The 16,499-nt window shown below is 38.5% G+C and overlaps 1 protein-coding gene across 1 annotated transcript in view; it reads left to right on the top strand.

The window, feature by feature from the left end:
* Nucleotides 1–450: 450 nt before the first annotated feature.
* The window catches only part of LRCH2 (leucine rich repeats and calponin homology domain containing 2), a 37,548-nt gene continuing 21,499 nt past the window's right edge, over nucleotides 451–16,499 (top strand). The window contains exons 1-5 of the mRNA XM_032196035.1: nucleotides 451–724; nucleotides 13,594–13,738; nucleotides 14,571–14,697; nucleotides 15,994–16,099; nucleotides 16,188–16,324. Of these exons, the coding sequence (XP_032051926.1) occupies nucleotides 451–724; nucleotides 13,594–13,738; nucleotides 14,571–14,697; nucleotides 15,994–16,099; nucleotides 16,188–16,324 (789 nt within the window). The remainder of the gene's footprint in view (nucleotides 725–13,593; nucleotides 13,739–14,570; nucleotides 14,698–15,993; nucleotides 16,100–16,187; nucleotides 16,325–16,499) is intronic.

The raw sequence follows: 16,499 nt of genomic DNA, 5'->3' as shown, positions 1-16,499 counted from the left end.
CCCGGTACCGAAAGCAGCCGGCCTGACCCAGGACACGGTGCAGCCCCCCCACCCCGTGGCCCATCCGGAGACCCGGGGCCCCCCCCATCCCGGCCCCGCCGCAGCCCCGCGGGCGGCGGCCTCCGGAGCCCCCCCCCACACCCCGCGTGCTGCCGCCGCCGCCGCCGCCACTCGCCCCGCCCCCTCGGCCCCTCATTGGCGAGCACCGCCTCGGGGAGCCACGCCCCTCCCCTCCTCGCCGCCGCGGATTGGCGAGGACGGAGGAGAAGCGCGGCGAGGCCACGCCCCCCTCTCCAGCCGCCCCCCCCCATCTCCCTCTCCCGCGGCCCCCCCCCCCCCTCCGCTCCTTTCCTTCTACCCCCTGCGGGCCCGTTGGCGCCTGCGCAGTGGCGTGGCGGCGGCGGGCGGCCCCGCTGTTGTTATTGTGGGGCTGGGCTGCGCCGCGCGAAGATGGCGGCCGGGCAGGGGGGCGGCGGCGGCGGCAACGGCAACGGGAACGGCAACGGGAACGGTCCGGGGGGGCTGGGGATCCCCGCTCACCTCACGCTCTCCTTCTCGGCCGGGCCGCACTGGGGCGCGGCCACCCTGCCGCAGCCGCACACGGTGCGCAGCCTGGACCGGGCCCTGGAGGAGGCGGGCAGCTCGGGCATCCTCTGCCTCAGCGGGAGGAAGCTCCGCGACTTCCCCGGCAGCGGCTACGACCTCAGCGACACCACGCAAGCAGGTGTGGGGCTGGGTGGGGGGGGGCGGCGGGGCCGGCTCCTGCCGCGGGGCGGCCCCGTGGTGGCGGCGGCGGGGAGCGGCCTGCGAGGGGTGGGGGCGGCGGTGGGGGGGGGGGGGGGGGGGGGGGGTTGCTGCGATCCGTGCTGGGAGCCCAGTGCCCGGCCTGCAGGAAGGGCTCTGAGGGGAGGTGAGCTCGGAGAGGTTTCCCTGCGAGCCGCTGGAGAAGCAGATCTTGCTTTTTTTTTATTATTTTTATTTTTATTTTTTTTTTTCGCAGAGGTTTTGTTGTCAGGTTTTGGCTGGGTTTATGCGCTGCTGGAAAGGCAGCGTTCTGAGTTAAGGTGCTAGAGCAAAATGTTAATGAGAGGTCTGGCATCTTTTGTTCAGGAGGAGCGGTGGCTTTCCCGAGCGTTGTCGAGGCGAATCAATGCCTTGCGTGATTTTGTTTGGTTTGTGGGTTTTCTTTCCCCGTAGGTAACGAATAGCCGGGTTATTGTTTTGGATACGAGACTGCCTATTGTGGCACCTTATCCATCTCTGACAGTGCTGCGCTCCTGCTCTACCAGATACTCGTTCTGTTGGTCTTTGTTGTGGGCTGCAGTTTGTGCAGAGTTAAATAGCGATGTACTTGCTCTCCTGCGATATATTTGGTTGTGTAGGGTGTAGAATTTGTGAAGGACTGATTTATAAAATCCAATTCCTGTATCCTGTACCAAGCCTGCTAATGGCTTGTAGGATATTAGTGTTTTATTCTTTTTTTTTCCCCCCCTCTGGCACGTGTGATGCATCCCTACGTGCAGTGCAGAATAGGGATAGGTAAAAGTGTGTTATGTCATAATGGAAGCACCACATTAAATTAAAAACAATCGTTATTTCATGGAACCTGTTTCCATGTAATAGCATAAAAAATTATGCAGCACCATAGTAGACCGATTCACTGTATAAATATTCAATAGTTAAAGCTTTAAAATCAGATGTTGCATATAGGGAATATTATTAAAAGGAATTTTTATGTAACCTGAAGCAGGTGCATCGAGGATCCATATTTTGTTTGCTTCTTATTAATTCAAATTGTAACTGTGTTTAATTTTTAGCTTTGTTTTGAATTCCATCACATTTGAGTAAAAGCTGTCTGCAGTGCTATTATCTTTATCTTTTCGAATGTAGTAGTCACCACCATCAGGATTCGACCTTCATCATGAAAGATGTTGTGTGAAAATGTTTAAAGGCAGCCTCTGACAAAAATAGCCATAGTGCATGTTGTTCTTTAGGCACTTATTTAAATACTTGATGTGTGTCTATGCAAAAACCTTCTCATAATGATGATTTATTACAGTACTTATGAATTAATTAAATGGAATATGAATTTTAGAGGCCTTGCAAAAACTTGCTTTTAAACAAAAGATTTGTAGTCCTTATTTTGACCTTATCTGTGGAGTTTTTTTTTTTTTTTTTTTTTTTTTTTGGTGAGTGAGTAAATGGTATTCTGCTGGTGAATCTATGGCATCCTTTACAGTGTCAGTATGGCATAGAGCTTTTGATGTAGGATCAACTACTATCTTGTAGGCATTTGTTTACTGGCATTTTTCACAGTTATTGCTGTTTCGTGCCACAATATACCCATGAATAAGGTTATGGATATATGCTGAAACAAGGGGGGATAGGGACCTTGGGTCAAAAAGATTTGCCGTGTTTCACTTTCAGTTCTAAATTGGTGACTCTCTGAAATTCAGTTCTGAGATACTTGAAGCAAACACTAAAAAAAAAAAAAAAAAAAAGTATATAATATCTCTCACATACAAACCTAGATACAGTTTCTTTTCAATATTACAAGCCTGAATGCAGCAGGTTCTGCAGTGTCACTGTAAATCCAGAATATTCTGCTTTAGCATCAGTAAAATCAACCCTAGAAATAACTTCCTGTTGCTGAAGTAAAAACACTACAGTTTTATATGTATACACACACGCATGCTTCTTAAAGCACAACTGCTGTTATCATCAAAAATACCCTTGGATTGGAGGTGGTTTTTTTCTTTTTTTTTAGGCTTGGCCATATTTTATATCTAACTTATGTAATGGTTTACCAGTACATAATTGGCAAATAATATAATACATTTTTGGCATCGTAATTTATGTGACAAAGCTTACTGCTGAACTAAAAGCATATAAACAGTATCTGTCGGGTTAGCTCTGGCCTTATGTTTGTCATATCTTTTGTTAACTGTGAATTTGCATTGCAACTCTTTGGCAAAAATACTTTTATTTTCTGGTTTGCTAGAATTTTTCATCTGGCTGTTCAAACAAGTCTTGTGCAGCTGTTAAATGAACTTCTTGGGGGAGAAAAAAATCAGTTGCAAGATATCAAGAGGTGTATGAATATTCCAATCACTTTATTAACGTGTGTAATTTTGCTTCTTGCTGTGTGAACAACATTAAGCCCCTGGCAGTTAAGTAATTGAGTAATCACATCAATGTAATCACTGTCTGCTTAGCTGAAGAGATGTGTTTTCTGTTCTGTTTCTTCTTGTAGTTAGGTTCCTGTGCTATATGGCCATCCTAACTCAAGTCAACCAATGCCTTCGGAAATTTCCTTACTTTTTTTTTGTGAGCAGTTAACAGTACAAGGTATTGGACTGACAGAAAAAAAAAAAAAAATTGCTCTGTGTGAATATACTGGTGCCATCAGGCTTACTCGTGGCTTTGTCACAAGAAACTTGAGTCCCTGTTTTTAATTTTAAGGGAACCTCCAAGCAATTATGAGTAGTTGAGTGATTGCCTGTTACATTAACCTGAAATTTCTTCTTTGTTACTACCTGCTGCCTTTTCACGTAGCTGAGGAGTAACACCAGTATATTCCAAGTCTGACTTGAGAATGAGCCCTCCTGTCATGGTTAATAACAATTTCACTACCATGGACCAAGTTCCCACATTGTGATTCCTCCATGGGTGTGCTGGGGGTATGGTGTAAGGGGAATCATGCTTCTTTATGATGCCATTGCGTATACTAAGGGCATGACTGTTTTTTTTACCTTACAAGGGCCAAAAATATGATGTATGCAGTGAATTGTGCAATTACAAGTTTAAAAGCAATAACATTTATAGCTTAACGTTCAATGTGAATTACATGAAAATGTTATTTGTACTACTCTGCTGCTGCCTGAAAGAATAAAGTTATTTTTGTTGGTGGTACCAACCTTGACTCAGGAGACAGCAAGTGATTGAATAGGAACAGCAAATTCAATTTTCAATTGAAGAAACACATATGATGTATATCGTAAGTCTAGATTACATTGTAGAACTCAAACATCTTGAGACATGTAGTTCTTCAGTAATGACTTTTTCATGTTTGAATGGAAACAAACAGGTTATAGGAGACTTTCTGGAGTGGTGTTCATGCTCAGAAGATGCAAAAGCTAAAAGTGACACAGCAGTCGCTTTTTCTTAGATTTCTTAGATTTTTCTTAGATTTTCTTAGATTTTTTTTTTTGTTGTTTGTGAAAAGTGTCTTCTCATCTGACTTGTGAAGATTTCTTGGAGCTGACTCAAAAGTGTATACTAATTCTCCTGGCAAGGCTGACACTTAATGCTAGAATATGTCTTTAGCAAAAAAAAAAAAAAAAAAAAAAAAGGCAAAAAACAAAAACAAGGACTGTCTGAAGGCTAAAATTTCACAGAAAATACAGAGTTAGTCAGTATTTTTTATTTGTTGTAAAGGTTCTCCTTGACAATGTGGAGAGGCTTCCAAATTCCTGGTTTTCTGTGGCTGTCCATGGTCTTGTCCAACGGCTTTTGCCATTCTTCGAATGGACCTGGGATTTTTTTTATTACAGAACTAAGGCCTTTATTGCTTGGGCAGACATGATTATTTCTGATATGTTCCTAAGTGCTTGAAGGGTTCTGTTTGACTGGTGGGCCAATGTATAACTTCTCAACAAAGATGAGTAGTACATGGCTTAAAGGAACTCTGCATCACAGGCCTGTTCATAGCTTGCTAGCCAGCAGATGTAACTTACACAATGAGCAAATCCCTGTCCATCTGTTTGTTAAAACAAGCATCTACTTAAGTTTGTCACTTTATCATTTTGTTTCAGCAGGTGTTGCCAATATGTAGTGGACAAGAACTTATATTAAAGGCTGGAAGGCTACTTTGATTTCAAAGCCAATGTACTGGATCTCAATTCCTCCTCCCCAGCAGAAGTCACCTGTGATAGAAAACCATTGATCTGTTTCGGATACAGAAAAATGTATTTCACATGGAAGAGCTGTGGTTCAATCTGAGGGGATGCCCTTTTGGTTAAGGCTCTAATGTAATAAGAATATATATATTTTAGAAAGGATATTAGGATATTCTTTAGTAGTGCTGTTTGACAAGCCAGGAATGATGAATCTGTAAAGTACGGTTTCTCGTTGCCTGAACAGCCTTTCCTCTGTGCTTTTTGAGTATCTTTAATTATGCGGTCATGTGCGGTTTCTTCCTGTGTCGCTTTCACTGCACAGGCTGTGTAACTAAAATTAGTGATGTGGATAACCATAGAGCAGATATTTTCTAGCTCTTGAATTGTTGGATGTAGAACCCAAACATTACTTCCTATTTCTTTTTACTGTCTTTTTCACAAAATTAAAAGCTATTCTGCACACTGCCAAACATCCAATTCAAAAAAAAAAAAAAAAAGCTGCTTATAGCAACCCATCGTTTTGGGAGTGTTTTTCTTTCTTTTAAACAGCTCAAAGAAGAAGCAGAAGCGGAGGAATGTAAAATAGAGAAGCAACGTGACAAGGTTGCTAGCTCCTACCTAACACGGAGCAGCCCTGAGCTAAAATTTTTGGTAGTGTTTTGTCAGGAGAAACATGGTCACGTTACCACAGTCCAGTACCTTGTGCTTCGCTTAATAGTATATCAAGAGACGGTGCATGTGTTAGAAAAAGGATTAAATGATTGAATGTGTACCAGAGCTGTTAAACTGGCCATGGTAATTACTTTTTTCATTTGTGTCTAGCTGCTAATAGTGGACATATTGGTGGCTTCCTCTTGTACTTCTCTGAATGTGCTCAGAAGTCCTAAGTCTCTCACCCATGCATGTTGCAATTTTGTGACTGTGTAAAGGCTAAAACGTACTCTTTCTCCTTTCAGTTTCAAAATCTTCTGCCTATTATTCTCCTTACTGTCAAACTACTGTCGTTTGAATTGTGAAGGGTTCTCTTTCTCTTTTCTAATCTTTGACCTAGTAGGTACTTGAAAATAGGTACTGATCTCAATTTATGTGCAGTCTGTGATTCTTAACTGTTCTATATAGGAAAAACATTTTTCTACTATAAAAATTGAACTGTATGTATACCAAAGGTCTATCTACTCCAGTATTCTTTATTGAAATAATATTTTTTAACCTTTTAATTGGTAACTTTATTTGCAGCCCAATGTTTCTCTTGAAAATGATGCAAATGGATTTTGTGCCCTCCGTTTTCTATTCCAGGCTGATGAAATCTACTCTGTATAATCTCCTTTTATACTGAAAAATTCTCACACGTGTACCTACATCCTTTGTTGTACCCTATATTTTTTGAGATAAGCCAGGAACTGCATGCAGTCAAGATAAGTGTTTGGAAGGAAAACTCCATTCTCTGCTCTTAGCATTGTTTTGTGCCTTCGGCTTGAGTTATCATTTAAAAAATTGTCAGCTTTACAACTTCAGCATATTCACTTATAAGTTAGAATCATAGAATATCTTGAGTTTGAAGGGACCCACAAGGATCATCGAGTCCAGCTGCTGGCACCACACAGGTCTACCCAGAAATTCAGACCGTATGACTAAGAGCACAGTCCAAATCTTTATTAAACTCCAACAGGCTTGGTGCTGTGACTGTGTCCCTGGGAAGCCTGTTCCAGTGCACAACAACCCTCTCAGTGGAGAACCTCTTCCTGATAACTAGCCTGAACCTCCCCTACTGCAGTTTGACACCATTCCATTGGGTCCTATTGCTTGTCACTAAAGAGAATAGATCAGCACCTACCCCTCCACTCCCCCTCGTGAGGAAGCTGTAGACCCTGGTGAGGTTTCCTCTTAGCCTCCTCTTTTCCAGACTGAACAGGCCAAGTGACCTCAGTTGTTCCTCGTACGTCTTCCCCTCTAGGCCCTTCACCATCTTAGTAGCCCTCCTCTGGACACTTTCCAACAGTTTCACATCCTCTTTGTACTGTGGTGTCCAGAACTGCACACAGTATTCAAGGTGAGGCCACACCAGCACAGGGCGGGACAATCACTTTCCTTGATCAACTACCAATGCTGTGCTTGATGCACCCCAGGATACAGTTGGCCCTCCTGGCTGCCAGGGCACACTGCTGGCTCGTGTTCAGCTTTCTATCAACCACAACCCCAAGATCCCTCTCTGCAGGGCTGCTGTCCAGCGTGTTGTTGCCTAGTCTGTATGTATAGCCAGGGTTACCTCATCCCAGATGCAGGACCTGGCAGTTGCTCTTGTTAAACTTCATGGAGTTGGTGATTGCCCAGCTCTCCAATCTGTCCACATCTCTCTGCAAGGCCTTTCCACCCTCAACAGAGTCAACAACTCCTCTAAGTTTAGTATCGTCAGCAAATTTGCTGAGAACATCTTCTAGTCCTACATCCAAATCATTTATAAAAAACATTGAAGAGGACTGGCCCTAAAGTGGAGCACTGGGGCACCGCACTGGTGACTGGCTACCAGCCTGATGTGGCCCCATTTACCACAACCCTTTAAGCCCTGCCCGTCAGCCCATTGCTCACCCATTGTATGATATTTTTGTCTAGCTGTGTGCTGGATGTTTTGTCCAGTAGGATCCTATGGGAAACTGTGTCGAAAGCTTTACTGAAATCCAAAAAGATCACATCAGCTGGTTTCCCTTGATTGACTAGATGTAATTCAACATATTGAAGCTAGAGAAGGACATGAAAGTGAAATCATCACAAAATCATGCCTAAGACAAATAGAAACAAGACTGGACACAGAGAAGCAGAACTAGCTGTATAAGTAATTCAGCTGAAAATGTAGTGTGTGTGAAGCTACTGCAATATTAATCATGAAGTGAAGATGAAGTGGCAAGTAACGTAAGTTTATTTAAGTATGAAATTTCTAAATGTATGATTTGTAAAGTAGATCCTTCTGAGCAGGTACTTAAAAGACTTTATTTCTTTAAATGATCTTCTGCTCCTATAGAAACAAAGTGATTTGCTATTCCTGCACATTCATTCCATGCTGAGATTAGAAAGGCTTGCATTGGAAAGCTAGAAAGGCCTTTAAAGTTTAATTGGTTATGAGGGAGCTTTTCTAGATACAGGTTTTAAAGTTAATATTGCAGGTGTTTTGGAATTAAACTTCAATTATGGTGATGTCATATTAAAAATCATTTGGCAGATCGTTTAGATGACATTAAATATATACATATATATAAAATAATCTTCAAGAGCCTATTTTTTTTGAAAATAAAGTCAACCTCAAAGTTAAATACTCAGGCTTGACTTCATAATGACTGGTACCCGTGTGTCGGCTGCTTTAAAAAAAAACACAACAATTGTGCCACTGCTTCCCATTTGTGGGAAGATCGTGCTGCAGAGTGGGACTCCTGGTGTTTGTGACTTCATACAAAATGCTCGCTGGGATTGAGCCACTTCTGATTTTTTTGTCTAATCTTTATCATTTTAGTATGTCAGTTAAAATATGTAGCAACTACAAAGATTAGATGAAGACAGGCTATGCTTCTATTTGACTTCAGAGTATATACACCTGGAAAAAATCAATTTAAATGATATTACATACACTTTTAATAGTAGATTCTAAATGTATTTAAATTTGCTTGTGGCAGGGAAAGTATGCTGATAAGTTTAATTTCCCGGGAGATAAAGTATCTAGCAGGTATGTCAGAGTTTCTTTATTGTGCATAAGAGTTGATAGATGATCAGTTTAAGTATAGTCCTTTACAATAGCTCTTAATTTAGGAGAGCAAATGTTTCATTTGGATATGAAATGCATAAAGTTATGTGCAAAAATGATTTTCCTGTAATTCTTGAGCATTTTTTGCCAGTAAATTATTTAAAAAAAATAAAATTGTTTTGCAGCTGAAGTAGTTGTTTATATGCAGTCATTCTAAATTCTGGCATATTTAATTGTTCTGCGATTAATTTTCCAACCTAAATTGAGAGTTCTGATCTAAGTTATGTAAATATCCAGGGTTCTGTTTTTTTGACTTTTCAAATGGAAATTATAAAACGTTTCTATGTGTAACAACTGTAGTTGTGCCTTGGTGTTAAGAACTCTCAACTTGCGAGTGTGCTGTATAGTGTTTGAGGAGAATGCTAGAGAGCCTGCCTTTTGGTCTAAGTTTGGCAAGATTTAGAGCTCATTTCTTTTAAGGTTCCTGAAAATAAGGAGGAATCAGTACTTTCCAAAACCTTGTTTTGTACATTGTTTACATTTAATTGGAAAGTGCTAGGTAGCTTATGCAAAGGACTTCTCATCAGAATCCTTGAGAAAAATACTCTTTAGTAGTCTCTCTTCTCTTTCTCCCACCAGATCTAGCTTTCAGTTTCTGACTATTTTTTCTTTTGTTTTCCATCATGCCTGTACTAGCTAATGGCATAGGAGCACAGTGCTTAAAACACAGTTAGAGGAGTGTTCACTTTAACTTTGTCAAACAGGACACATGATACTAATTTTTTAAGGCAGACTTAACACCCGCCCCCACCATTTAGCGCCGTTTTTGAAAGCTCCAAGTAAAGACTGTTTTTAAATTAATGCTGCCATCAAAATTCTTGATTGGTACAATTATTAGGTTCCTCTATAGGAGGCAGATCTGTATTTAGGCGTGTTTTTTTAGATGCATCTTTGTTTCGTTATGATAGTAAAGAGGAAAACTGACATTTTAAATACCCAAACGGTGCTGATTGTTACAGTTGTATAATACAAACAATCAACAATTTTAAATCCGATATTTAAATATCTTTAAAGAGCTTTTCATGGTCATCAAGAAGAGTCACATGCTTAGAACAAGTCTAGTTAGGTCAGGTTGCTCAGGGTCTTGTCCAGTTGAGTTTTGAGCATCTCTGGTGATATTTCTGTCTTTGTGAAATGTGTTTTCTGGATTATCCTGGAAGCCTATGTTTATTTCAGTCCAGCTGAAGAAAACATTCTTACTTGATTAAATTGGTTTGTTCCTGCTAAGTGCCATTTCTTTGGTTAGTAGTGAAAATCAGATCTTTTATTTTCTTAGTTTCTCACCAAACTTGACAAGGAGTCTTGAGGTTCTACTAGAGAGTGAAACATATATTTTTCTTCCTTTTTTTTTTTTGTGTGTGTATGTGACTTTTTTTATTTGTGACTTCACTAATGGCCTAAAAAGACTTTGGTTTAAGGTCAGTAAATTCAAATTTTACCTTTGAATATCTGCTGACTCATTAATCCATTTTTCCCTAATCCTGGAGGATTAAAGCAAGATAGAAAATGAGTATTCTTAGTGATAACGTTGAAGACAAATGATATACATGTATTCTTAGATGTAGTTATTTAGTACTGGAATGTCACAACAAAAACTGACAGCTCTGGTTTGCTAGTAAACAACCAGTATATGTACTATTTCCATGAGTTTTGTTATCTTTTCACTTCTCAAAACAGGATCACTAAAATGAGCAAGTAAAAAAACGTATTACTAGTGTGTTGGTGTTCTAGACTGTTTTCTTCTAATGCTTGTAAGCTCTTAGGGCTTTGAAGTCTTGTCAGCTTGGTGCTGGCAGAGTATTAAAATGAAGGATGATATTTTCAGATGCAGATAATTTGAGTTTAATGTTAGCTCATCAGTGGTTCTTTTTAATAACATTTCTGAGCATCTGCATTTAATTATTCCCAGCAAAGAAGATGGCAAGACTAAAGATAATGTGGAAATATGGCTTTTGTGGTATTACAAACGTACCTGAACAGGAGAGGCACAGACTTGGAATGTTTTCACATCTCTGATATCTCAAAAGAGACATGTGAAAACAGGGATATGGACTAAGGTTATTGAATAAACTGTGTCATAAGTCCTATTCAGCACAAATACACAGTTGTGATGGGAATGACAGGATGACAGATTATTGGTGATTTAAACTCAACCAAATCTCATGGTGATAAGCTAATTTACAGCATCGGAGTAGTGTATATAATAAGAGGTCTTGAACTTGGAATTGGGGGGGAGGGGGAGCTCTACATGTTTTGAAACAATTACACAAATTGTAATTCTGTCATAGGTTAGAAGCTGAGTGGTGGTATTGAGGATTCAGGAACTAGAGTTTCAGTAGCACAAACAGAACTATTGAGTACGGGGAGATTTCTCCCTAGCCAGTGGACTAGGGTACGCCTATTTTGAGTTGGTTTAAAAGCCTTAAATATCTACTAGTCTTGATTTGCATGCTATTATTTCATTACAAACACTCATTTAAAATTTGTTTTCTATCAGCATGTTTTTTCTAACTTTTTTTCTGACGTGGTAGTGAAATCATGTAACATGCATTGTTATTGATGTAAATGCTAGCATGACAGTATTTAGATTGGAAGATGACAGTTTTGTGGAAAAAATTTTGATCTCTGGGAATCACCATATGCAGGTGTTTCTGCAGTGTTTTTTTTCCCTTCCAGAATCATATTGCATCTGACAGATCAATAATAAATTGTACCCATGTTCCATGTGTTGTTGATCTCCAAGCCATGTTTAGATCAACTAAAAGTATATCTCTAGAATCAGGTCTTGCATGTATGATTTTAATTTTATACGTTGACTTCTGACTTTTACATTGACTAATTACTTAAAGTTTATGTTGTGTGTTGTGCTTTGTAGTTTGTGGGTGTGGTATGTTTTTTTTTTTTTTCTTAGACCATACTAAAGCATTACCAAAAAAAATAGGAAATTTTTTACATATTGCTAGTTAGTAGAACAGATCTCTTGTCACATTTTTTTCTTTTACCTTTGTGTTTACCTTTGTGATTTCACTTCTAAATACAATTTTGGATCTCTGAGAAGGGGAAAAAGACACAGCAAACAAAACAACATGAATCATCATTTTAAATGAAAATACTGAGGTGAAGTAGTTCAAGTGTAAATTTCTCAGCTAATCTTTGCACAAGATGCATGCTGAATTTGAAATACAAAGTTTGAACATAAATATGATTGCACTGGATCAAATAAAAGTCCCATCTGTTCTAGCAGCATGCCTCTGGTGGTAACTGATATTGAATGCTTAGAGAGAAGTGCAAGAACAAGGCAAACGTGATGTAAATTCTGTTTGGTGGCCCTACTGCAGTTTAAATGTAATCTAAAAGTAGCATTTTTTTTTCCTTCTGAGAATGATTTAAACTTGTGAGATACATTCTTACATCTAATGGCTTCCTCTCCAAACTAGCTTTTTTCTCAAACTCTTCTGTTCTGAACTTCTAATATACTGATTTTAAATGGTCTTTGTACAGTCAGTAAAGACTTAGCTGCTGCTTTGTTTCTTTTTAAACAGAGTTAACTTCTTCATGTTTTTGTAGTTCCCCTTTCAAATGTAACCTTTGTAATGTTGTACTTCTCACTTCTGTTTCTGTAGAGATAGCGAATCAAAATACCCTGTGATTCATAAGTGATCATTGATAGCGTCTTTATTTTGGTTTTCACATAACACCCCTCAATTGAATGTTTTCCCAACTAAATCGGTTAAGCAAAGAATTCCTTTTTCTCACTTCTAGAGGGGTTGTCACCTTAAATTGTGTGCAATTCTATACTTAGCAGCTTTCCTTGCTTCTTCAGTCTATTAACCCATGTAAAACCATTCTTGTTTAAAGTGCCAGCAAGCTGCTTTAGTTTTAATTTAGGCAATCTACCCTTTCATCCACTAGCTTGCGCTAGTGTGTGGAGTTGCTCTGCCACAGGTGCACATCTTTGCATTTGCCTTTACTAAACCAGATGAGGTGTGTGCCAGCTGAGGTCACTCTGGTTGGCCTCCCAACCATCCAGTATGTGAGTTGCCCCTTCTATCCCTCTGTCTTGGGGGTGTTCATGTGCTTAGAGCAGATTCCATCTTGCTTTCCAAACAATCTAAACAGTACCAAATTGAATGTTGACCCCTGAGAAGTGCCACTGGTAGTTAGTTGGTTTGCTGGTTCAAGCTGTTAAGCTCTCTTCTCTGAACGTGACAGTGACTTTTAGCCACTCTTCCAGGCACTTTCAAATCCACTTCTTTGGTTTAGTAGAACAAAAGAAACTGTTCTGCTGATGATATGATGGGAGCTAAGCAAAAACAGTTACTTTTTGCAAGTTCTTAAAAACTAAGAACTAAAGCCTGAAATAGCAAGAGATCTGCATTGCTGCTTTGTTAAAAGACTCTGTTCAGCATTTTTGAGAAACCACATCCTTTGGAACTATCCTAACTTGGGAACTAGAGTTACATTCAGAAAAAGTAGATGTTCTTTCTAAAGTAAATCTCTTGCTTTCAAGAAGATAGTTACATGAACTTTAATGACACAGGTTTGATGGTTAATTGATAATTTCCAGGATTCAAGGTCATATTCCACTTGAAATTTTTTAGGCTAACAGAAGAGGGACAAACAGTATTTTGTTTCCTTTTAGGTGTTCTTAATTATTGGTAATACATCTTTAATTTCCTGTAATTTTTCTGTTTTCTGTTTAAGTGCATATCAAATAACACTATTTTAGTATTTTAAGTCTTTTTGGTAAATTAATTATATACTGTAGCATCTGGTAAAACTGAATTACTTTACGCTTACTTTACACCTTAATTTTTAGGACCATGACAAGAATAACAGTGGGTATTTTAATCTTATTGCACGAAATTTTTGACTTAAAGGATTTTTTTTTCCTTTTGATTCTAGATCTTTCGAAGAATAGATTTACTGAAATTCCTCCTGATGTCTGGCTGTTTGCACCACTGGAAACTTTAAATTTGTATCATAACTGCATCAAATCCATTCCGGAATCTATAAAAAATCTACAAATGCTTACCTACCTTAACATTAGGTGAGTAATGCTTTTCATTTTTCATCTTTATATAATTCGCCTCATTGGAAAGGTGGCATCCTCCTTCTTTATGATATAAAGTGCCCTTTTGTCCAAATTTGTGCTCTGGTAGTTACAAATTGTTCTGTTTGCCATATGCTTGGTATTTTAGAGCCAGCAGTTCTTGTTGCTTCCTTTATGGAAAGGAACCTACTACATTACAAAATTTCAGTCAATATACTTCAGTAGCTGACATTAAGGAGAGTTTAGGAAGTTTTCTTTGTTTTTAATGTTATGCTGACAGACTTTTTTACTGTTTTTAACAGTAAATGTTAGTAAAGTCAGTCTGTCAGCATAACATCGTACTGTTTTTAACAGTTAGACAGACACAGGTCTGACATTAGTAACTTGAGCCACAGTAGTTGTGACAAGGTGCAAGATGAGCGGTACCTCTCCATCAAAATAGGGGTGTCAGTGCACAGAGCTTTGAGATTGTGAGTTAGAACTTCCTGTAATACTTGTTTTTGTTTATGGTTGCATTTGCCAGTGGTAGTTATTATTTCTTTTAACATATTTCTCTGTACATTTTAGCATTAGAAAGTTCAGTTATAGTACATTCTCGTTTATTCAAATGAAATGAGGACCTAAACTCTACATGTGTGACGGAGGCTGTGTCTGGTAAGAAATTTATGATGGAGTTTATAGCTTAAATTTAGGTGAAATTGTGGGAAAAAGATAGAGAATATCTCCTGGAATAGGACAAAAGTTGTACGATGTGCATCTGAGACTTACCATCAGGCTTAAAGAGAGTATTATAATTTAGCCTTGCTTGTTCATTTTTCTTTTTTTCAAGTCGAAATCTTTTATCAACGTTGCCAAAATACCTGTTTGATCTTCCACTTAAAGTTCTGGTTGTCAGTAATAATAAGCTGGTCTCCATTCCAGAAGAAATAGGGAAGTTGAGAGATCTAATGGAGCTGGTAAGTGTAACTATGAACTATTACATTAAGTAAACTTGAACTATAAGGAGTTTATTTACAGTGTGAGAAATATACTAATAACTAATTTTTAAATACAGGAATTCAAAATTAATTCAGTCTTTCATTCAGTGATATGCAATTACAGACAAAATATATGGGAATAAACACAAATCAGCATGTTAGGTTAACTTTAATCTTAAGTTCATAAATAAAATTGCTTTTCAGATTACTTCATTTTAATCCCTGATAATTTTTTTTTCTTTACAGTAATCATGGTTTTATTTATTTTTCTTGTATCTTTTGGAATATTTTAGCTGGAGAGTTCAACTCTATTTACTCCATACTCTTAGTAAAAGTTACACCATTCCATCATTGTTGTCCTGTTCTGTACTTCTAGTGTCTTATACTCTTCTCTTTGAGAAATTCTGTATGCTTGCTTCAGTGTTATGGGACTTCAAGGTGGGATGCACTGCTGTTGTTTACAGAAAGCAAATATTTTTCAGAATTATGGTTATGGTGTTTTTGGCTTGTTTTTTCATAATTGTCACACCAAGAATAGCATGCTTGTTGACAGATTCTGGACATGCCAGAGAATTTCATTCTATTACCTGTATCATACCTCTTTAGAACACAGAACAAGAGGTTTATATAAATTTTTAAAAAATTGACAACCAAGCCACATGCTAGAAAGATGGTTTTAAGAAAGGCATTCCACCTCTTTATTGAGTCAGAAATAGAAAATGTTAGATACTGGTTTTTATTTATATCAATGTGATTGTTGATTCCGTATGGACCAAAACTCAACTACTGGCAGAAGTAGCTGTAGTCTGTGCTCATTTAATGTAGCATTGTCACCCTCTAGTGCTTGAGTCCAAAAAAGTTGGTGAGCTTGCTATTACACTTAGCAAATTTTTAGTTGCATTGGTTCAAGGGTTTTAAGGAAGGAGAATTTTTATGAAAGAAGCAAAATGTAAATCATTTACCTGCAGTAACACAAGAAGTTTGTAGCTGACATGGGAAATACACCCAGATCTTCTTTTTCTTGGGGTACAGTTTAAATCTCAAAACCAGTCTTCTGTTATTTGTTGCTTTAACCTTTTGAAAAGAGTTCCTGAAACGTGAATCGCTAATGAAGAAACAGTGAGATCTGCTGTGGTGGTATTTCCCTTTGTGGAGAAAGCAAAGGATTTTTTATTTTTTAAAAATAGTTTGTTTTATAGCAGCTCTGATAGCAGTTTTCCTTGGTTTAACTTCATTTAAAATGTTCAGTTAATTTTTTCATTATATTTTACCTAGGATGTCAGCTGTAATGAACTTCAGGTTCTTCCTCAGCAAATAGGAAAACTGCAGTCACTCAGAGAATTAAACATAAGAAGAAATAATCTCCATATGTTGCCAGATGGTAAGCTGTTCATCATAATTTTTTTTGATGTAGATAAATTAGGTAAAGTGCTAATTAGATACCTTATTTTTTTTTTTTCCCAATACAGAGTTAGGAGACCTTCCCTTGGTAAAGCTGGATTTTTCTTGTAATAAAATCACAGAAATTCCAATTTGTTACAGAAAGTTACGTCACTTACAAGTAATAGTTTTGGATAACAATCCAATGCAGATACCACCAGCACAGGTTAGTATGAAAACATTCTGCTTCAGTAATTTGCATTAGGATCTTAAGAAAGAGGAAGCTGTTCTAAGTTAATACCAACCAGGTTTTCATTTTCTAGCTGTATTTCTGCTAGTGGGAAATTGTAGGCACAAGCTAATCAGTGTATGAAGTATTTTTTGGGGTGCATTTTCAAGAG

The sequence above is a fragment of the Aythya fuligula genome, chromosome 13 (assembly GCF_009819795.1).
Source record: "Aythya fuligula isolate bAytFul2 chromosome 13, bAytFul2.pri, whole genome shotgun sequence".
NCBI lineage: Eukaryota > Metazoa > Chordata > Aves > Anseriformes > Anatidae > Aythya > Aythya fuligula.
This window is presented reverse-complemented; position numbering and strand designations above follow the sequence as displayed.